Source organism: Xenopus tropicalis, chromosome 3 (genome assembly GCF_000004195.4).
Source record: "Xenopus tropicalis strain Nigerian chromosome 3, UCB_Xtro_10.0, whole genome shotgun sequence".
NCBI lineage: Eukaryota > Metazoa > Chordata > Amphibia > Anura > Pipidae > Xenopus > Xenopus tropicalis.
Window position 1 is genome coordinate 141928066 of NC_030679.2, and position 23682 is coordinate 141951747.

General features: G+C 42.6%; 1 protein-coding gene across 1 annotated transcript; it reads left to right on the top strand.

Moving 5' to 3' along the window:
- The first annotated feature begins 662 nt into the window (after positions 1-662).
- Positions 663-23406, top strand: LOC100492804 (E3 ubiquitin-protein ligase Rnf220-like). The gene is made up of 12 exons (XM_031899486.1): positions 663-1128; positions 3683-4212; positions 12909-13029; positions 15412-15454; positions 16842-16922; positions 17955-17997; positions 18079-18122; positions 18611-18710; positions 19234-19318; positions 19424-19508; positions 20229-20303; positions 22520-23406. Exons 2-12 carry the CDS (start codon positions 3702-3704, stop codon positions 22589-22591), a joined length of 1260 nt encoding a protein of 419 aa, XP_031755346.1. The 5' UTR covers positions 663-1128; positions 3683-3701; the 3' UTR covers positions 22592-23406.
- Positions 23407-23682: the final 276 nt, after the last annotated feature.

Sequence of the window (23682 nt, forward strand, 5' to 3'; positions counted from 1 at the left end):
CAGATAGAGGTTGACATAGAGAGGGAATGGTGATGCCCAGAGTGAAAGAGATACCCACATAGGCAGAGAATTGAACTGCCATACCCAGATAGGCCAGCAGAGGCCACTATCATACCTAGACAGAGGGAACTGTGATACCCAGACACACAGGGCGAGAGAGCTCAGTGATGCCCATAGACATCTACCACAATGGGCAGAAAGAGGGTGCCCAAAGAGATACCCAGACAAATGCAGTTGGTATCCCAAGGTTGTGGCACAGAAACAGCAGAGGGAGATACTGATGTTGAAGAGACGGATGTCTCCCACAGGCACATAAATATTTGGTAACATGGAAACAAGGCTGGAGAAGTCAGGATGAGACTGTCCCAGCAGATACAAGAACAGCCCACCCAACCAGATGACTTTATATTTTCACAGCTGGACCTTCTGTCCAATCACAGCATGGAGCAGTCAGGGGCTCAAAATGTCGCCTTTCAGGGCCCCTGTGCAACAATACCACCCACTTATAGCTTAGGCTTAGTAAGGATAGAGACATCTAATGGGAAGAGGGGGGTCAGTATCTGGGGTCAGTATCACCCCCCCCCCAGTGCACTCCCTGCCTGCTGCTGGTAAGGGGCTTTGTTAATTGAGCAATGAATTAATGCAGACAATTTGTCAGTGACCCTTCTCAGGGAGTGAAAGGCCCCACAGGGGCAGGAAGCAGGTGTCATAGAGATGCAAATGCACAGAGAAAGGGCCGAGGAGGGGCAGGCAAAGCTGAACTAATGGGATCTTAATGTCCCGGGGAGACTGGGGAGGACACACACAGGGGTGAGAGCAGTAGGCAGAGCTGGGGGACACAGATAGACAGACAGAGAGAGACTCTGTATATACTGTATGGGCAGCAACTGGGGAAACTAACTAGCAGAAGGAAAGAGAAGCCACAAAGCAGAGACTCTGGCTTGGGGGTGAGAGTCAAAAATTGGGGGTAAGAAGTGGGGGCAGAAAGTGAAAAGTGTGGGGGAAATAGGATAGAAGAGCAGGCAAATCCAGGCACAAGGGTAGAAAGTCCAGTTAGGGAGGAGGGAGACATCAGGAAAGGAAATTACTGAAGGAATAAGCCGCCCGGATCGGACCCTCGCACACCCAGTAAGTAATTCCACCTTTCATTTTTTGCCCCAGAGAACTGCAGTTCCCAGTGTCCCACCCACAGCCAAAGTTGTAGTTCAACAGCAGCGACAAGTTGGAAGTTGGAACCCAGTAAGGATACCTCAGAGGTGGGATGGAGTGTTTAATACCAAGGGGCACAGAGGGCGGGATTGGCATATTATAACACTGGCACCTTGGGTTCAATTCCCACCAGTTTAGTACATGGTTCCTGCGTTCATGTTAAGTTTCTCCCATGGCCCAGGCACTTACTGGGCAGGCAGAGGATTCTGGGAACTGTAGTTCAGCAACGCAGATAAAATAATGACCACATATTACACCGATAAAGAAGCAGTTTGTAAGAGTATTCGGATCCCCTCTGATTTGTTGTGTGTGGCCCCGGCACCCCTTTGTACCAAGGATAGGCAGCCTTTAGTGCCCAGGACTACACCTCCCAGCATTCCCTTCCAACCCTACTAGCTGAAGGATGGGGTAAATATCAGCCAGAGGTTAATAACATCTGCACGTCTCGTGTCATGGTTATATGTAACAGATCCCCCTTCTGTGTAACACTCCCTTTTCCTTGCAAAGCCTCTTACGGTTCCGTCCTGCTGAGTTCTAACACAGGCTCGCAACAGGAGGCCAGAACTAGCTTCCTGCTGGGAAACACGGCCCAAGGAAATTCTGCTTCCCCAACTGCTGCAACGTCAAAGATTAATGTTATTGCTGTTATTTTATTAAAGGGGATGTAAACCCAAAAATGAAATAGCAAAAAGAAAATGCCATTCCATGGAACTTTCCAATATATACAGGTATGGGATCCCTAATCCGGAAACCCGTTATCCAGAAAGCTCTGAATTACGGAAAGCCAGTCTCCCATAGACTCCATTTGAATCAAATAATTCAGAATTTTAAAACTGGTTTCCTTTTTCTCTGTAATAATAAAGTATTGGAGGCAGAACAGCCCTATTGGGTTTATTTCATGGTTAAATGATTCCCTTTTCTCTGTAATAATAAAACAGTACCTGTACTTGATCCCAACTAAGATATAATTACCCCTTATTGGGGCAGAACAAGCCTATTGGGTTTATTTAATGGTTAAATGATTCCCTTTTCTCTGTAATAATAAAACAGTACCTGTACTTGATCCCAACTAAGATATAATTACCCCTTATTGGGGGCAGAACAGCCCTATTGGGTTTATTTAATGGTTAAATGATTCCCTTTTCTCTGTAATAATAAAACAGTACCTGTACTTGATCCCAACTAAGATATAATTACCCCTTATTGGGGCAGAACAGCCCTATTGGGTTTATTTAATGGTTAAATGATTCCCTTTTCTCTGTAATAATAAAACAGTACCTGTACTTGATCCCAACTAAGATATAATTACCCCTTATTGGGGGCAGAACAGCCCTATTGGGTTTATTTCATGGTTAAATGATTCCCTTTTCTCTGTAATAATAAAACAGTACCTGTACTTGATCCCAACTAAGATATAATTACCCCTTATTGGGGGCAGAACAGCCCTATTGGGTTTATTTAATGGTTAAATGATTCCCTTTTCTCTGTAATAATAAAACACTACCTGTACTTGATCCCAACTAAGATATAATTACCCTTTATTGGGGCAGAACAGCCCTATTGGATTTATTTAATGGTTAAATGATTCCCTTTTCTCTGTAATAATAAAACAGTACCTGTACTTGATCCCAACTAAGATATAATTACCCCTTATTGGGGCAGAACAGCCCTATTGGGTTTATTTCATGGTTAAATGATTCCCTTTTCTCTGTAATAATAAAACAGTGCCTGTACTTGATCCCAACTAAGATATAATTACCCCTTATTGGGGCAGAACAGCCCTATTGGGTTTATTTAATGGTTAAATGATTCCCTTTTCTCTGTAATAATAAAACAGTACCTGTACTTGATCCCAACTAAGATATAATTACCCCTTATTGGGGCAGAACAGCCCTATTGGGTTTATTTAATGGTTAAATGATTCCCTTTTCTCTGTAATAATAAAACAGTACCTGTACTTGATCCCAACTAAGATATAATTACCCCTTATTGGGGCAGAACAGCCCTATTGGGTTTATTTAATGGTTAAATGATTCCCTTTTCTCTGTAATAATAAAACAGTACCTGTACTTGATCCCAACTAAGATATAATTACCCCTTATTGGGGGCAGAACAGCCCTATTGGGTTTATTTAATGGTTAAATGATTCCCTTTTCTCTGTAATAATAAAACAGTACCTGTACTTGTTTCCAACTAAGATATAATTACCCCTTATGGATGCAAAACAATCCTGTTGGGTTTAATTAATGTTTTATTGATTTTTTAGTAGCCTTAAGGTATGGAGACCCCTTATCCGGAATACCCTTGGTCCTGAGCATTCTGGATAACAGGCCCTATACCTGTATATATATATATGTATTAGACATTTTATCTGGTTTTACAGTTATATATAAATGTAATTACTATTGCCCCATATGCACTTACGGTATTTTTGATCCCTTTACACCTTCTCTGTCTCTGTCTTGCTCTGCAGATCACCCACCTGTTGGAAAATGGAGAGTTCCTCCGGCCTAATTAACCCTTTGACATCTACAGCCCTTCTGGTGATGGCCACCTCCTCCAATGGTGCCCTTGGTGTCTCCCAACAGCCTCCCCTTTATACCGTCCCAATGTCTATCGATAAGCCCCCTCAGATTTCCTATCTGAGCCCAGGCTACCCTCTACTTTACCCATCCCAGGAGCACCTGAATTCTGCCTGCCCACCCCAGCTTCTTCCTCTGCCCCCTCAGTATGGACACCCCCGGCTGGAACGGGCTGGCGTTGGCGTTTTGGGGTACGGGGCACTGCACCCCTTCGGTGCCTTTCACCTTGCAGAAGGAATGGACAGGCTCCAAGCAGGGTATCTGAACCCAAAGAGGCTGAAGGGAGATAGTGACCCTTCTCAGATCCGGTATGTGCCTATGGACACAGGGATGGAAGGCCAACATATCCAGGGGGCGTCAGGAGTCACCCCAACATCTCACAGGAGCTCCCCGAAACCCAGGACAAGCTCCAGCAAAAGAGGTAAGAGATGGACAGTGCTTGGCAGCCATATTGTTATTAAGCGAAATATATGGCAGCAGGGGTACCAGAGGATCTTAGTGGGCCCCATTCAAGGGTAATTCCCATCAGCCCCTTCTTCTATAATAAGTCTATAGACATTGTCTACATCTAAATATTGTGAAAATGCGCCCTCAATGGGAGGTTTTCAGGTTGGCGCTAACAGCTCTAGTCAGCTGGGCCAATAGCGGGCGGTGGTGTTGAGGAACAAAGAGAATATTGCACTCCGGGTTAGTAACCAATGGCAGCCAATCAGATTTGTGCTTTCAATAGCCTTACTACAGTCAATCTTTTGAAACTAACTGGTGATTGGTTGCTGTTGATTAGAATTTTGGAGTAACCCAACTGCAGGGGATTGAGCTTCCTTACTGCCATGTCAGTCCATCAACACTGGATGTGTGAAATCCACATAATGGATGGGTAATTACTAATTAGCAATCAATTTAAATGTATGTTGCGTGGCTGTACTGAAGCCAGTGTAGCCTGCCTTATGCATCTAAATGGGCTGCTCATTAGCAATGCAGGATGTGTATTGATTATGTGACCTTCAGGCCTTGCTGTTTGTAAGTGCAGCAGCTAGGTCTTGCTTTTCGGCATTTACCTACCCCCCAACACTATCCCTTGGGGGGGATATTGTAGTTTTTATAGTATTTGATACAATATGGGGACTAAATTCAGTGATGACTAGAACCTTTTTCTCTGCTGTTTCTTTTCACTTTGTGCTCCCCCTAGTGGCAGAATGGTGAATCTATAAATAATATGGATTATTTATAGATATAAAAGTACCTCAAAATGGTACAAATATTCTGAACTTTGTACGACAGGAATTCACCTTCATTCAGCACCATAAAAATAAACTGCTGAGGTACGTGAAATCTGCCCCACAGTCACATGTACCTTATGTTATGGAAACAAACAAAGCCACATACTCATGAGAGCCCGGGCAGAAAATAGGGCACTTACAGGAAGGTGTTTCATTTGACATTTATTTATAGCAAATAACGTCACGCCGGAGCCGCTATAGTAATTCTGCCATTGGCAGCACCTTTTTCCATTATACAGAGGGGGGTGGTGACGTCCAGCATTCATATACTGTAACAAGGCCAATGTTTTGGGGTGTAAAACAGAAATAGGGGTTGGTAGCACTAGGTAGGTACCTAATATATAGGGGCAGAGACAGGGGAAAGTGTTGGAAGGGTTACTGCCTGCCCTGCTCTCATTTCCCTACAGAAATAGGGGTTGGTAGCACTAGGTAGGTACCTAATATATAGGGGCAGAGACAGGGGAAAGTGTTGGAAGGGTTACTGCCTGCCCTGCTCTCATTTCCCTACAGAAATAGGGGTTGGTAGCACTAGGTAGGTACCTAATATATAGGGGCAGAGACAGGGGAAAGTGTTGGAAGGGTTACTGCCTGCCCTGCTCTCATTTCCCTACAGAAATAGGAGTTGGTAGCACTAGGTAGGTACCTAATATATAGGGGCGGAGACAGGGGAAAGTGTTGGAAGGGTTACTGCCTGCCCTGCTCTCATTTCCCTACAGAAATAGGGGTTGGTAGCACTAGGTAGGTACCTAATATATAGGGGCGGAGACAGGGGAAAGTGTTGGAAGGGTTACTGCCTGCCCTGCTCTCATTTCCCTACAGAAATAGGGGTTGGTAGCACTAGGTAGGTACCTAATATATAGGGGCGGAGACAGGGGAAAGTGTTGGAAGGGTTACTGCCTGCCCTGCTCTCATTTCCCTACAGAAATAGGGGTTGGTAGCACTAGGTAGGTACCTAATATATAGGGGCAGAGACAGGGAAAAGTGTGGGAAGGGTTACTGCCTGCCCTGCTATCATTTCCCTACAGAAATAGGGGTTGGTAGCACTAGGTAGGTACCTAATATATAGGGGCAGAGACAGGGGAAAGTGTTGGAAGGGTTACTGCCTGCCCTGCTCTCATTTCCCTACAGAAATAGGGGTTGGTAGCACTAGGTAGGTACCTAATATATAGGGGCAGAGACAGGGGAAAGTGTTGGAAGGGTTACTGCCTGCTCTGCTCTCATTTCCCTACAGAAATAGGGGTTGGTAGCACTAGGTAGGTACCTAATATATAAGGAAATTGTTTCCATGCCTGAGTGATGGTTCTGATGGAATGGAAGGGGGGGGGTTGTTTATCCCTAGTGACTATTCTCATATTAATAAATAGGTCGGTAGAACCTGTTGGCCATGGCGCTGCTCCGGCTGTGTTTTGGTGACCCTGTGGTGTCCCATAGGGCAAGCTGTGTGCAAATGGATTTCATGCTTAATATATTCAGGGACACACGCCTGTTGGAAGCAGAGGGGGGGCTATATCAATATATTGGGGTAAATAAGGCACCGGTTGCACAGATGCTACCAACGAGATCCCAGGAGGCAAAGAACAATAGAAAGTGCTGAGGCGATTAAACAGCCATTATATTCCTTGGAAACTGTTTGCATGGTGGGGGGGGGGGGGCGGCAGGGGACTGATATATATTTTATCTAAAGGGCAAGTAATACTATATAATATATAATCATATATCTATGAGTATGTGGTAAGGCGTATGGTGGTGTTCCATACTTTGTTATATTACGCACACAGATATAATATAGAAAGGGAACATATTTCCAGTCGCACAAAGGGGAAGTGAATATTTTTATAGAAACAACTTTGCGACACGGCATGACTCTGTTCCCCTCTGTGTGATGAAATATCCCATTTAAGGGGGACTATACCTCCTTAATGCTAATACATTCAGAAGCTACGTTGGTTCATATTGTTTAAATCAAGCGCCTCTCAGACGCCAGGGGGGGGGGGGTGACCTTGATGAAAATCCCAGTGCTAATTACACAATGAATTCATAATTACCCACGGAATAATGTGCTTTTAAAGGGCAAATTGTCCCCACTTCAGAAGGCACTTCTCAGCCCGCTTATTACTGTAACATTTGGAACGAATTAAGTGAAGATGTGAGTGAATGGAGCTGAATTAAATGGTAAAACAAACATTGGAAGGGCCCATTCAGAGGCTGCTGATTACCATATCCCCCTTCCCCTGACCCAAGACAAGGGGCTGGCAACTCTCCCCAGTCAGCTGCTAGCCGGCCCAGCCCACTCCCCTTGTTATGGTGATGGGGTGCTAAAGACTTGCCACCTGCAGCAGCCATTGTCATGTAGGGGGAGGGGAAAGGGGACACAGCTGGGGTAATTAAGCCCACCTGCAGCTGGCTAGTAGGGTAGGAAGGAGGGCAAGCAATAAAGTGATTGCTACTGATATAATGGGATTACGGATAGAGACACATAACCAGAGGGAATCTAAGCAGGGTAAAGGTGGCCATACACGGGCAGATTGGTGTATGGCCACCTTTACATAGTAACATAGTAACATAGTAAGTTGGGTTGAAAAAAGACATACGTCCATCACGTTCAACCATAATGCCTATATATAACCTGCCTAACTGCCAGTTGATCCAGAGGAAGGCGAAAACCCCATCTGAAGCCTCTCTAATTTGCCCCAGAGGGGAAAAAATTCCTTCCTGACCCCAAGATGGCAATCATAGTAACATACATAGTAACATAGTAAGTTGGGTTGAAAAAAGACACACGTCCATCACGTTCAACCATAATGCCTATATATAACCTGCCTAACTGCTAGTTGACCCAGAGGAAGGCGAAAACCCCATCTGAAGCCTCTCTAATTTGCCCCAGAGGGGAAAAAATTCCTTCCTGACTCCAAGATGGCAATCATAGTAACATACATAGTAACATAGTAACATAGTAAGTTGGGTTGAAAAAAGACACACATCCATCACGTTCAACCATAATGCCTATATATAACCTGCCTAACTGCCAGTTGATCCAGAGGAAGGCGAAAACCCCATCTGAAGCCTCTCTAATTTGCCCCAGAGGGGAAAAAATTCCTTCCTGACCCCAAGATGGCAATCATAGTAACATACATAGTAACATAGTAACATAGTAAGTTGGGTTGAAAAAAGACACACATCCATCACGTTCAACCATAATGCCTATATATAACCTGCCTAACTGCCAGTTGATCCAGAGGAAGGCAAAAACCCCATCTGAAGCCTCTCTAATTTGCCTCAGAGGGGAAAATATCCTTCCTGACTCCATGTCCATGTCTTTTAGACATGGACATTACTTTGCTACAGATCTAATGGGGCCCAAACTGATTTTGGCCCCCCTGTGTCGTATGAGTTTGCTTTAAAGAAACAGTAACACCGTAAAAAGAGATAGCTTTGAAGTAATGAAAACATATATATATATATAACATAGCACTTATATTGTAGTGTCACCCACTGTGACCTACAGCACTTATATTTGTCTGTTTGTGTCTGTAAGTTACCCCTCCCATATAGATTGTAAGCTCTATGGAGCAGGGACCTCCATCCTCTTGTGTCTTTGACTTTCTTTTATTTATTTGTCTTTATTGTAATACTTTGTATTTATCTATTATTATCTTAATAACCCCCTGTTAGTATTAATGTACTCTACTGTACAGCGCTGCGTACATAAGTAGCACTTTATAAATAAAGATATACATACATACATACATACATATATACATACATACATACATAAAGTACTGTTGCGGTGCAAGGCACAAGAGAGAAGGCACAGGTTACATAATAACAGATAAGCTCTAGGGAATATAATGGTGTTTTATCTGTTATCTGCTATGTAACCTGTGCCTTCTCTCCTGTGCCTTGCAGGGCAACAGTACTTAATGTTTTAATTACTTCAAAGCTATCTCTTTTTACGGTGTTACTGTTTCTTTAAAGCAAACTCACATGACACAGGGGGGGCAAAATCCAACCATATACCAATACATCAGAACTCGCACCCCCTGGCTAGAGTACAAAAAGACATTGGATGCAGACTTAAGGTGGCCATACACGGGCTGAATGTAACTGCCGATATTGGTCCCTTGGACCGTTTCGGCATCTTATCGGCCCATGTAGGGGAAACAACGACTGGCCTGACTGACTGATATCTGGCCTGAAATTGGCCAGATGTCGATTGGGCAGTTTAAAAAATTCAGTCGGATCGGGGACCACATAGGCTCATTGATGCGGTCCCCGAACCGACTGTGCCTATTCCAGTCGTTATAATTTGAATAAGCCAAAATTCCCCCAATATTGCCCACCCGTAGGTGGGGATATCAGTAGAAGATCCGCTCGCTTGGCGACCTCGCCAGGCGGGCAGATCTTTACATGTATGGCCACCTTTACGCAGGTTTTACAGTTATGTGCAGATATCATTGCCATTGGGAGCCGGATACATTGTGTGAAGGGTGAGAAAGGAAAGGGACAGGCAGACACAGCTTCCAATAGCACTTGGAATCAGAACTCACTCAGAAACCACAGAAATACCAGTTCTAATAGGAAGTTGCTCAGAATGATATATTCGTTGCACAGATATTGGGTGGAATTTCCATAGGGCACTCCTATAGCTCTTTAATATAAACAAACATACATGAACCCTTGGTCAGGAGGTGAAGTTGTTTCTAGCATGACGCAGGGCAGTTGTATATTTAGGCTGCTAATGGGGGAATAATGAAGCACCAATAGATAACCGGGGATTTATGGTTACTGGTAAGGTATCGGCTTGCGTGTGGCTGTCACTCCTATTGTTCTCTATTGATATATCTCCGGCAATAGTTCATATGGGTTTCAGTAAATGATGCTCAGCTTGTGCCGGGCTTGCTTATTGGTTCGCTAATCTGTCTACTTTCTCTCTTGAAGAAGACACAAACAGCTGCAGGTTTTTTCATGATAGCTAGATAGATAAATGACAGATAGATGATAGATAGATGACAGATAGATAGATAGATAGATAGATGATAGATAGATGACAGATAGATAGATGATAGATAGATAGATAGATAGATAGATAGATAGATGACAGATAGATAGATAGATGATAGATAGATAGATAGATAGATAGATAGATAGCTGATAGGATGATAGATAGATAGATAGATAGATAGATAGATAGATAGATAGATAGATGATAGATAGATGACAGATAGATAGATGATAGATAGATAGATAGATAGATAGATAGATAGATAGATAGATAGATAGATAGATAGATAGATGATAGATAGATGATAGATAGATGATAGGATGATAGATAGATAGATAGATAGATAGATGATAGATAGATGACAGATAGATAGATGATAGATAGATAGATAGATAGATAGATAGATAGATAGATAGATGATAGGATGATAGATAGATAGATAGATAGATGATAGATAGATAGATAGATAGATAGATAGATTGATAGATAGATGATAGATAGATGATAGATAGATAGATAGATAGATAGATAGATAGATAGATAGATAGATAGATTGATAGATAGACTCATAGATGATATAGATAGATGACAAATAGATATAGTAGATAGACAGACAGAACAATATATCCATATTTATACTGAAATATACTATCTATCTGTCTATCTATCTTTCTCTCATGAAGAAGACCAGAACACCGACAAGTCTTTTTCATGGATAGATAGACAGATAGACAGACAGACAGATAGATAGATAGATAGATAGATAGATAGATAGATAGATAGATAGACTCATAGATTACATAGATAGATGACAAATAGATATAGTAGATAGGTAGACAAAACAATATATCCATATTTATACTAAAATATATTAATATACTATCTATCTGTTATCTATCTATCTTTCTCTCATGAAGAAGACCAGAAAACCTATAAGTCTTTTTCATGGATGGATAGATAGATAGATAAATAGATGGATAGATAGATGATAGATAGATAGTACATTTAGTATAAATATGGATATATTGTTCTGTATGCCTATCTGCTATATCTAGCAGACTCATAGATAATAGATAGATGACAAGTAGAGATAGTAGATAGGCAGATACACATCTATCTATCTATCTATCTATCTATCTATCTATCTATCTATCTATCTATACTGCACCCCCACTCCCATAGCTTTATGGTGTGTGTGCACCTAAAGACACTGTATCAGCCTGGGTGCAGATATAAGGAGCGGATTTTAGCGCTAAAATAAATATTAATACATTTCAGCTATGAAATCCGCTCCGTTGCCTGACTGGGCAAACGTAGAGTCTGTGGGTGCAGAAACACCATACTATACTGGGGCCTGCACCCCGTGTGATGCAGCAGGCTTATGTAGGAGAGACTATAGCATTGGGTTAGATTAACCTACCCCTAGTATCTCAGCTGCTTCTCACCCTTGTGGCTGCTAGCCGGGGGGCCCAGTAGGGCGGCGTTTGACTTTCTTGCTGTGATTAAATGATGCAAATATGTCTCCCTTCTGGCCCTGGTATAAAGGAATCAGACAGATAAGGACATTATTATTTATTATTAACACATTTGATAAAGCAGCAAGAGGCCCCGCAGCGCTGGGCAGCAGAATGGCTTCCATAATAAAAGCAAAAAGGAATTTAAAGGGACGGGCTGAACGGAGCAGTTGGCTCATTTTTGTTGTTGCATTCCAGCTTTTTGTGACTAACTTCTGCTGATTTAACAACTGCATAAGGAATGTGCCAGCGGGACATTAAGTGTCCATCCTACGGGATACATGTTGTAACAATGGGCCTTTGGCATTCCAATAAGGAGCCCAGCCCCCCCCCCCCATGGGTATGGTACAGGGGTTGCAAGTACGCATCAGCACACATGTTTGGGGGTTTGTGTGCGCACACAGATAAGGATGCATTGAGCCTCACATCTCTCCCAGACCTCCCCCCCCCTCCTCCTCTTTGTATTCACACAATGACAGGGGGTGTTATTCTGGGTCACAAAGCAGGGATAGGAAGGTCGTTGCCCCCCCATGCAGTGCTAATTACTCCTGTCACTAGTAACTGAGAAGGCTCCGCCGAGTTAGGGAGGGAGTCAATGGGCTGTAATGCTATTCACTGGCTGGGGACCACTGCCAGGCGGAAAATGAGCAATTTGCCTTTATTCAATGTGTCTGTGTGTGGGGTGGGATCCCCTGCTGCCCCCTCTCAGATCAAGATAAAAAAGAAATATTGGCAGCACTTAAAGGGGAAATATACCTAATTTTGAAGAAGTGTTTCCATTCACCGTGTATTGTCCCATAACGGTTTAGTTTAAATATACCTCCCAAACAATGTAGGTCTCTATAAAATATATTGTATAAACAGCTCATATGTAAAATCCTGCTTCATCTAAATAAACCATTTTCATATAAATATTCTTATTTAGCAGTATGTGCCAATGGGTAATCCTAAATAGGAAACTGCCATTTTAAGTACTAAGGGCCGCCCCCTGGGATCATAGGATTCACAGTGCACACAAACAAGCCAAGGCACACATACATGCTAGGCCCCATCAGCCAGTGGGCAGAGTTCTGCCTTTTGCTCCCACACTACTTCCTGTTACAGTTAGAGCTGCATCACTTCCTGTCAGCTGATCTCTGAGGGAGCACACAGCCCAGCACAAAATGGCGGCTCAAGGGAAAGGATGTAAAAGGGCAATATTTACTGATATATATATTCCAGTTTGGGGGGATTCCTTAATAGGCCACTTAACATAATATAAACTATCTGTTGGTTAAGTATTTATTCTGAAACGCCAATATGTTGTGTTTGTTTGGGGCAGATAAGAAGTCGGCCGTGTCGTTGCCTCTCCATTGTCCCCTCTGCCAAAAATATCTCCAGAAAGAAGAGCTATCACATCACCTGCAGCAAGAGATGGATATTCTGACCCAGCAGGCAGACAGGTAAAGGAGCCTTGCACCCAGGCTATATAACAATATAAGGCACAGAAATGAGCTGCCCAACAGAAATCCCCAGGCTTAGGCACCTACCCAACAGAAAACACAAAATACCCAGAGTCACCTGTTGAACAGGAAACATACAGGAAACAGGAAATACATAGACTGATTTACCTGCTTAACAGGAAACACACAGACTGACTCCTAGGTCAACAGGAAATACATAGACTGACTCCTAGGTCAACAGGAAACACACAGACTGATTTACCTGCTTAACAGGAAACACACAGACTGATTCCTAGGTCAACAGGAAATACATAGACTGGCTCCTAGGTCAACAGGAAATACATAGACTGGCTCCTAGGTCAACAGGAAACACACAGACTGATTTACCTGCTTAACAGGAAGCACACAGACTGACTCCTCTGTCAGCAGGAAATACATAGACTGATTTATCTGCTTAACAGGAAATACATAGACTGACTCCTAGGTCAACAGGAAATACATAGCCTGATTTACCTGCTTAACAGGAAACACACAGACTGATTCCTAGGTCAACAGGAAATACATAGACTGACTCCTAGGTCAACAGGAAATACATAGACTGACTCCTAGGTCAACAGGAAATACATAGACTGATTTACCTGCTTAACAGGAAACACACAGACTGATTTCTAGGTCAACAGGAAATACATAGACTGATTTATCTGCTTAACAGGAAACACATAGACTGATTCCTAGGTCAACAGGAAATACATAGATTGATTTATCTGCTTAACAGGAAGCACACAGACTGATTCCTAGGTCAACAGGAAATACATAGACTGATTTATCTGCTTAACAGGAAACACACAGACTGACTCCTAGGTCAACAGGAAATACATAGACTGATTTATCTGCTTAACAGGAAACACATAGACTGATTCCTAGGTCAACAGGAAATACATAGACTGACTCCTAGGTCAACAGGAAATACATAGACTGACTCCTAGGTCAACAGGAAATACATAGACTGATTTACCTGCTTAACAGGAAACACACAGACTGATTTCTAGGTCAACAGGAAATACATAGACTGATTTATCTGCTTAACAGGAAACACACAGACTGATTCCTAGGTCAACAGGAAATACATAGACTGACTCCTAGGTCAACAGGAAATACATAGACTGACTCCTAGGTCAACAGGAAATACATAGACTGATTTACCTGCTTAACAGGAAACACACAGACTGATTCCTAGGTCAACAGGAAATACATAGACTGACTCCTAGGTCAACAGGAAATACATAGACTGACTCCTAGGTCAACAGGAAATACATAGACTGATTTATCTGCTTAACAGGAAACACATAGACTGATTCCTAGGTCAACAGGAAATACATAGATTGATTTATCTGCTTAACAGGAAGCACACAGACTGATTCCTAGGTCAACAGGAAATACATAGACTGATTTATCTGCTTAACAGGAAACACACAGACTGACTCCTCTGTCAACAGGAAATACATAGACTGATTTACCTGCTTAACAGGAAACACACAGACTGATTTCTAGGTCAACAGGAAATACATAGACTGATTTATCTGCTTAACAGGAAACACACAGACTGATTCCTAGGTCAACAGGAAATACATAGACTGACTCCTAGGTCAACAGGAAATACATAGACTGACTCCTAGGTCAACAGGAAATACATAGACTGATTTACCTGCTTAACAGGAAACACACAGACTGATTCCTAGGTCAACAGGAAATACATAGACTGACTCCTAGGTCAACAGGAAATACATAGACTGACTCCTAGGTCAACAGGAAATACATAGACTGATTTATCTGCTTAACAGGAAACACATAGACTGATTCCTAGGTCAACAGGAAATACATAGATTGATTTATCTGCTTAACAGGAAGCACACAGACTGATTCCTAGGTCAACAGGAAATACATAGACTGATTTATCTGCTTAACAGGAAACACACAGACTGACTCCTCTGTCAACAGGAAATACATAGACTGATTTATCTGCTTAACAGGAAACACATAGACTGATTCCTAGGTCAACAGGAAATACATAGACTGATTTATCTGCTTAACAGGAAACACACAGACTGACTCCTCTGTCAAAAGGAAATACTTAGGAGGAGGAGCAAAATAGAAAAAAAAAAGTACATCAAATATATTATATCTGGAATTGGTGAATATTAATGTTTGATGGGGTCAATAAATTTTAGGGACCAGATAGTTTTATACTCCATCTGTCCACATTTCCAGGGTATAGTTCTACTACTTATTGGTTATTATATAGGTCAAAATTCATGAATATGTATGGATGTGCTTCATATAGGATACAATATAACACATGCCTATGTTTCTGTTGTGTTCCAGTGAATCGGACTGCCCATCAGAGGCCACTCAGAACCTCACACAGGTAAATGTAATACTAAAGGCCAACATTTACTCACAGGAAACCTAAACTCTATGCAAAGTCTATGAGTGTATATCGTATATAGACATTTCATATAGTTCATTGAGTTCATACTAACATTTGAAGCAAAACGTACCCAAGCTCGTACTAACTAGGCACTAATAAGCAAAAATGACTAGTGATGGGCGAAATAACTTGGCAGGCATGGATTTGTGGCGAATTTTCACATTTCGCCATTGGCGACAAACGGGCTACAAAATTTGCGGTGGAAAAATTTGCTGCATGTCAAAAAATTGTCACCCGTTTAAAAGAATTGTCACCTGCATAAAAAAAAATGGTGCATTTTGACCCCTACTAAGAGTTTGTTAGTCACCTACGCTTAATCTGATGCATTGTCTCAAAGTATTGTATTGAAGCCAATCTGAATCTTTGCCAGTAATTAATTTGAATCGTTTAATAGTGTGAAATCGCCTGAAATTAAAAATGGGGACAGGGTCAGACTGGGGGGATGCAGGGCCTACCGAGGTTGCCCCCCCAGGGCCCTGCAGATGCCCCCGGCGGCTGCATCCCCCACACCCCCTAGAGGTCCCCGCTGCACCCTCTAACCCACCACAGGGGCCCCCGCCCAACGTACTCCCCCGAGTGTGCATAAATTTAACGCATCAGGGGAGGAACACTGTTGGCCATGGCAGCGCCGGCAAGGGTCGGGTCTGGGCCGCCGGGGCCCACCAGGTTTTTTCCCGGTGTCCCAGTGGCCCAGTCAGACCAAGGGATTCTGTTTGTCTTCAGTACAATAGTTTTGCAACTTGTGTCACCCGTATACAGGGGTGGGACAAGCCAACCGGGCACCCTAGGCAAGCCGGTCGGCCACCTCACACCTGCGCTATCGCACCGGGAAGGGGGGGTGCGATGCGAAACGATAGTTTATTGCCCCTACCGCGTAATGACAAGCGGCGGTTGCAATGAAAACTGAGCACAGACTAGGGGTAGGCAAGAGAGGCTCCTGCCTGGTGCCCCCCAATCGTTGCGCCCTAGGCAGCTGCCTCTTCTGCCTACCCCTAGTTCCGGCCTTACCAGTATAGTGAACCCTAAAGTGGGATGTGAACGGAAGGAGTCAGAAAACCACTGGTCTAAGCTGTTTATGCCTTTGATCGTGCCCAAGGAAGTTACACAGGATCTGAGTTACGCTTTGCTTGAGTCACATTCCAGTTTGCTAAGCAATGAATCACTTCTTCTACTATTTACTGTGTGGAAGGAATAGTGAGGAAACAGCAGAAATATTGTCACTGTCTCGTATGAGCATCGCCAATGTTTCCCTTACCTCACAAAAATATTGGGCTACTTTCCTAAAACCTAATCCTATCCCTGTGGTTCCTCCCTTTTACTGTAGTCACCAAAGCAAGGAGAAGATTCGGCCAGCGAGTCGCCATTGACAATCTCTGAGGACGGTCAGAAACTGGACAGGCAACAGGTGAATTAAACATTAGAAAGTCAGGGCCACAAAAATGTGCCACCAACTTGAGAAATAAAATCTTAATGCTTAAATGTCCTTCTTGCTACTGGACCCTAGCGTCCATGTCCTAATGTTCTCAATAGCGACCAACCACTCTAGGCATAAGGTCAAGACCAAGCATCTCTAGGTCTTCATTGAATCATGTTAGAAGGACTGTGTCATTTCCTCTACATTTACAGAGTTTAATTGGTGCAGAGATAATTCTTTATTTAGCACATGGCACTTACATAGTAATATAGCAAGTTAGGCTGAAAAAAGACATACGTCCATCAAGTTCAACCATAATGCCTATATATAACCTGCCTAACTGCTAGTTGATCCAGAGGAAGGCAAAAAACCCCATCTGAAGCCTCTCTAATTTGCCGCAAAGGGGAAAAAATTCCTTCCTGACCCCAAGATGGCAATCGGACCAGTCCCTGGATCAACTGGTACTAAGAGCTATCTCCCATACCCCTGTATTCCCTCACTTGCTAAGAATCCATCCAGCCCCTTCTTAAAGTTATATAATGTATCAGCCAGCACGACTGATTCGAGGAGGGAATTCCACAACTTCACAGCTCTCACAGTAAAAAAACCTTTCCCAATATTTAAATGGAACCTCCCTTCTTCTAAACGGAGTGGGTGCCCTCGTGCCCGTTGGAAGGCCCTACTGGTAAATAAAACATTAGAGAGGTTATTATATGGTCCCCTTATATTTATTTATTTATACATAGTTATCATGTCACCCCTTAAGCGCCCCTTCCCCAGTGTAAACAAACCCAACTTGGCCAGTCTTCCCCCATAACTGAGACTTTCCATACCCTTTACCAGCTTAGTTGCCCCTCTCTGGACCCTCTCTAACTCAATAATGTCCCGTTTGAGCACTGGAGACCAAAACTGAACAGCATATTCTAGATGGGGCCTTACCAGCGCTTTGTAAAGGGGAAGAATAACCCCCTCCTCCCGTAACCTCAAGTAGAGGTTATTAACCTGATGATCTTTCTTCTTCAGATTTACCAGCAGATTAAGTGGAATCGAGAGGAACGTCTGGGAGGTAAATAAAGACCCTTGATTTTTCATTATATTCGGTCTCTCTGTTTTTCTCTCCTATATCATACACTTTTCTCTCTCACAGCACGAGCAGGACGGTGTAAGAGGGTCCGAGTCACCAATGGGGAGGTATGTCTCCTAAGGCTGTGTATGTTATACATATTTCTTAGACTGGCCAACTGAGGGCAATCATGCCTTTGAACTTTTGTCTTGTATTTCTCAGTCCCACCACATTTCTATGTACCTTTCTCCTGTAAAAATAAAATATAAAAAACATTTAACATTCCATAACTTTCATATTATGCAAGTTACTATTTTCTTGCACTTTTATTAAGGGTTAAGGGCATTATGTCTCCCTCTGGTTGACCCTTGTTCTTGATAGCTCAGGCTTTCACAGATTACACACATTAACTCATCTGGATAGATTAAGGCCTTAAGACACATAGGATCCTCTTGGGTTGGCCTCGTTCTTTCATCAGGTACAAGAACGGGGGCTTCTGTCCAATCAAAAACATCGCTGAGCACTTCAGAAAGTGATTGAGCTTATTCTAGTGTGTGCAGGTATTGGCATCTCTCTTTAGCTTAGCTAATAATTCTTTTCCCTCTCTTGCCCTTAGATGGAGGGGTCACCATCTGTAAGAAATGGTGATGCTTCCGATGGGAACCACTGGGAGGAAGAGATTCGGAGCTCCGAGAAATCCATGTCAGCTGATACAGGTGTGTGGATCGAGATATATTCGTGTATTTCCATGTCGGACCTATGGTGACTATAGAATGGCTTTAAGTCAAAACTGATTCTGGGAACAAATTCCTTAAGGATCTTAGAAAAATCCCAATTACATGGGTTTATCCTATAGGCTACAGCTCACCCACCGGGTTTTTAAAGCAAAAGCCAAGATAATAGCTGATCAGATTCCCAACTACAGACCAGTTTCGCCCTTCTTGGGGCTCATCAGTGTAGTGCAGGGTTTTCTGATCAGCTTAGGCAGAGTCAGGAGTGGGGATACAAGAACAAGTTAAATGCTGCCCACTAATAGGTTGCCATGGGTTATTAGATTGTGTGGAAATGATAAAGGCTTCCTGTTGAATCATTACTAATGCTTATTAGGAAAAGTGATGGACATGGATGGACTCTTTTCATACCTCATAACTCAATAACTGAGTTTCCTCTAGTTCTGTAACGTACAGTAACCAATGAGCAGTTAGCCATGGAACTTATCTTCCTTTCTCTCTTTGCCAGAATTCCGAGGGTCCCCGGCAAGCAGCTGTGCCACTCAGAGTGAAGAATCAGATACAGAAGAGGGCTCATCCTGCACCACATCCAAGTAAGTACTGCAGGATATTACATTATATTGTATATTTTCATTATATATATATATATATATATGTATGTTAGATATGTGTGCTGAAGATGTTTTTTTGTGTTTTAGTGAGAAATGCCTGAAAACTCTGAGAGACAAAATCCAGGAACTGACAGAGAAGCTAAAAAACACTCACACGTGCCACATCTGCTTGGTGAGTACGCGCTTGGCACGATTTACATCCATTCCCTTTATCCACCATTTTGTGATGGGCTGTGTGCTCCCTCAGAGATCAGCTGACAGGAAGTGATGTAGCTCTAACTGTAACAGGAAGTAGTGTGGGAGCAATAGGCAGAACTTTGCCCATTCATTGGCTGATGGGGCCTAGCATGTATGTGTGCCTTGGCTTGTTTGTGTGCACTGTGAATCCTATGATCCCAGGGGTGGCCCTTATTCTATTTAGGATTACCCAATGGCAAATACTACTAAAAAAGTATATTTATATGAAAATGGTTTATTTAGATGAAGCAGGCTTTTACAAATGAGCTGTTTATACAATATATTTTTATAGCAACCTACATTGTTTGGGGGTATAGTTTTCCTTTAAGACAGTGGCCTTCCTAGCTTACCCAGCGATTCTCTAGGTCCATTGCCCAACAGTTTATCTGACCATACATCTGCTTCATCTGTGGTCCTTTAATCTGTGTATATAAAACCCTCTGTGGCCACAAAATACATTTCTCTTCCTCTGGATCAGCCAGGAGCTAAACAGGGAACATATAAAGCAAAGGGTTTGTGGTTTGGGCCTTTATAACCCTTAGCAACTATATCACTTATTTTACTTTGAAGGAAAATACCAATACTGAGGGTATCTGGTGGGAAGGGCTCAATAACACCCATTATATCTCTTTTGCTAACCTTGTGTTTTTTGCAGGATTCATATAACATTCCTGTTGCCTCCATTCAGTGTTGGCACATTCACTGTGAGGGCTGTTGGCTTCGAGCACTGGTAACTGTTCTTTTTATGATCCATCTTTCTTCTGTACCCTTAAATCTCCCCCTCACATGTAACTAGTCTGTCTTTATTTTCCATCCTTTCCTTACTGCACCCTTACTTTCACTGGTAACTATTCCTTCTGTTGCCCAATATATTTTTTGTAGCATTATATACCCCCATTACTATTACAGGAACCTGTTCCTTCTATTGCCCGACCTATCCTCTGTAGCATTATATACCCCCATTACTATTACAGGAACCTGTTCCTTCTATTACTCGACCTATCCTCTGTGGCCTTATATACCCCTATTACTATTACTGGAACCTGTTCCTTCTGTTGCCCAACCTATCCTCTGTAGCCTGATATACCCCCATTACTATTACTGGACCCTGTTCCTTCTGTTGCCCAACCTATACTTTGTAGTCTTCTATACCCCCATTACTATTACTGGAACCTGTTCCTTCTGTTGTCCAACTTATCCTCTGTAGCCTTATATACCCCCATTACTATTACTGGAACCTGTTCCTTCTGTTGTCCAACTTATCCTCTGTAGCCTTATATACCCCCATTACTATTACTGGAACCTGTTCCTTCTGTTGTCCAACTTATCCTCTGTAGCCTTATATACCCCCATTACTATTACTGGAACCTGTTCCTTCTGTTGTCCAACTTATCCTCTGTAGCCTTATATACCCCCATTACTATTACTGGAACCTGTTCCTTCTGTTGTGCATCCTATACTCTCCAGCCTTATATACCCCCATTACTATTACTGAAACCTGTTCCTTCTATTGTCCGACCTTTCCTCTGTAGCCTTTTATACCCCCATTACTATTACTGGAACCTGTTCCTTCTGTTGCCTGACCTATACTTTGTAGCCTTATATACCCCCATTACTATTACTGGAACCTGTACGTTTTGTTGCCCAACTTATCCTTAGTAGCCTTATATATCCCCATTACTATTACTGGAACCTGTTCCTTCTGTTGCCTGACCTATACTTTGTAGCCTTATATACCCCCATTACTATTACTGGAACCTGTACTTTTTTTTGCCCAACTTATCCTTAGTAGCCTTATATATCCCCATTACTATTACTGGAACCTGTTCCTTCTGTTGGCCGACTCATCCTCTGTAGCCTCGTGAACCCCTTTTCTCTCAATGGTAACTGTTTCTTAGGCTGCCAACCTATCCTCTGTAGCCTTGTGAGCCCATTTTCTTCCAATGGTAACTGTTTCTTAGGCTGCCAACCTACCCTCTGTAGCCTTGTGAGCCCATTTTCTTCCAATGGTAACTGTTTCTTAGGCTGCCAATCTATTCTCTGTAGCCTTATAAACCCCTTTTCTCTCAATGGTAACTATTTCTTAGGCTGCCAACCTATCCTCTGTAGCCTTATAATCCCCTCCTCAATGGTTACTATCCTTTCCTTGTTGACTTTTGTCTCATGCATCTTATCCTCTGTAGCCTTATAATCCCCTCCTCAATGGTAACTATCCTTTCCTTGTTGACTTACCACCTTACTTTTGCTTGTAATTATTAATTTTCTCATGCATCTTATCCTCTGTAGCCTTATATACCCCCTAACCATAACAGGTAGCTATTCCTTCTGTTGTCCATTGTTTTCTCTGTAGCCATATGACTGCTGGCTGTTGGCAGATACTATGAAAAGTATTTATTAACATTGGAGACAAACATCACTGCTGATGTTGCCCATACTAACCAATCAGAAATTAAATTTGAACAATCACCTACAAGTTAGAAAACAAAACCAAAGACCTGATTGGTTGCTTTGTGCAACATCACTGGTGATGTTTGTCTCCAGGGTTAATGAATAGTGTTGAGGGAATCTGTGAATAACTTACAAAACGCGGCTACCACACAACTTTTTTGATGCACACGATTATTTTATGTGAACAGCAGCGACTTTTTTTTTACACGACCGTGACTTTTTCCTCACATGAGACTTTCTTTCAAAAGAAAGACACTGACAAATATCCCTAAATTGTTCAACTCCCTCCTCTTCTTCCCCAGCAGTCTCATCCATATAATGCATAATGCCTCATATAAACTGTTTCCTCAAATACAATTCCAGAAAATGTTCCACATCCTTATATAGAAACCTCCTGCTAGCCGCCCCCCATGTCTCCATCAGAATATGAAGGTATAGGAAAGAAGTATGTCAGGTATATGTCCATAAAACCCTCTTCTGCTTTTATTTGGTCTTCAGGGAACAAAGAAGCTTTGCCCTCAGTGCAACACAATAACCTCACCTTGTGACCTACGCAGAGTATACCTGTGACCTGCAAAGACTTACCCAAGCACAGGATTTCACAGATCTAAAGCCCATTGTGGAATGTTACAAATGGAGAGTTCCTGGCTGGCTCCCCCTAGAGGACATCCTTGACTTTGTAACCTTAAAGAACTTTTTTGGTTGCTTCACTGCAAAAAGAGGATTTCTCGTTCTCCATTACATTTCAATCTCTCATAAGAGGGTGCCTGACCCTCAAGAACAGGGGTCCCCAACCTTTCTTAGTCCTGAGCAACAGTCAAATGTAAAAAGACTTGGGGAGCAACACAAGCACCATAAAAGTAATGAAGGTGCCAAATAAGGGCTGTGATTGGCTATTAGGGGCCTCTATGCACACTATCAGCTTACAGGGGCTTTATTTGGTAGGAAATCTTGTTTTTATTCAACCAAAACTTGCCCCCAAGTCAGGAATTCAAAAATAACTCCCTGGTTTGGGGGCACTGAGAGCAACACCCAAGGGGGTGGTGAGCAACATGTTGCCCCCGAGCCACTGGTTGGGTATCACTGCTCAAGAACATATCTGGCTACAACTCCCTTCCAAAAGGACACAGGGAGTTAATTATACAGGGACAAACACAATATTTTCCTGCCAACTTCAAATTTTTTTCAAGGGGAGGTCATCTGAAATCTGACATGGGACTTATCCATTGGGCTTGCCAACTAAGAACTATGTCTTGTACCCTCTTCCTTGGTATCAACATGCAAAGGAACACCATCCACTCATCGTAAAGTATTAGCCTTAAACAAAGAAGTTACTCTCAGACATTTTGCTATACATCAGCCTGCATTAAACATACAAGAACTGACGTCTAGCTCTACTGTGGTTTGATGGTTAAGCTGGGATTTTTTTCAGCTGAAATGTGGTTGTCTTGATTCAAATTATTATTAGGTATAATTGGTTTCTGATAACTGCATATGTTTTTTTTTTTTCCAAAGCAGGAAACTAGACTAGGTCAGCCACTGTTTTCTCTATCTGATGGACAAGAGCAACTGGTCAGGGACTGTCTAAGACATTGGTGGGCAAAGGCTACAGTAGCATAACCTACTCTCTGTGCTTGTTCCTGTGTTTCTCCTGTCCACTT

Coding starts and splice junctions, on each gene's coding strand:
- LOC100492804 (XM_031899486.1), top strand. CDS start 3,702: ATGGAGAGTTCCTCCGGCCTAATTAACCCTTTGACATCTACAGCCCTT. Junction 13,030..15,411: donor CTGACCCAGCAGGCAGACAG/GTAAAGGAGCCT, acceptor GTTGTGTTCCAG/TGAATCGGACTGCCCATCAG. Junction 17,998..18,078: donor TCGAGAGGAACGTCTGGGAG/GTAAATAAAGAC, acceptor TCTCTCTCACAG/CACGAGCAGGACGGTGTAAG.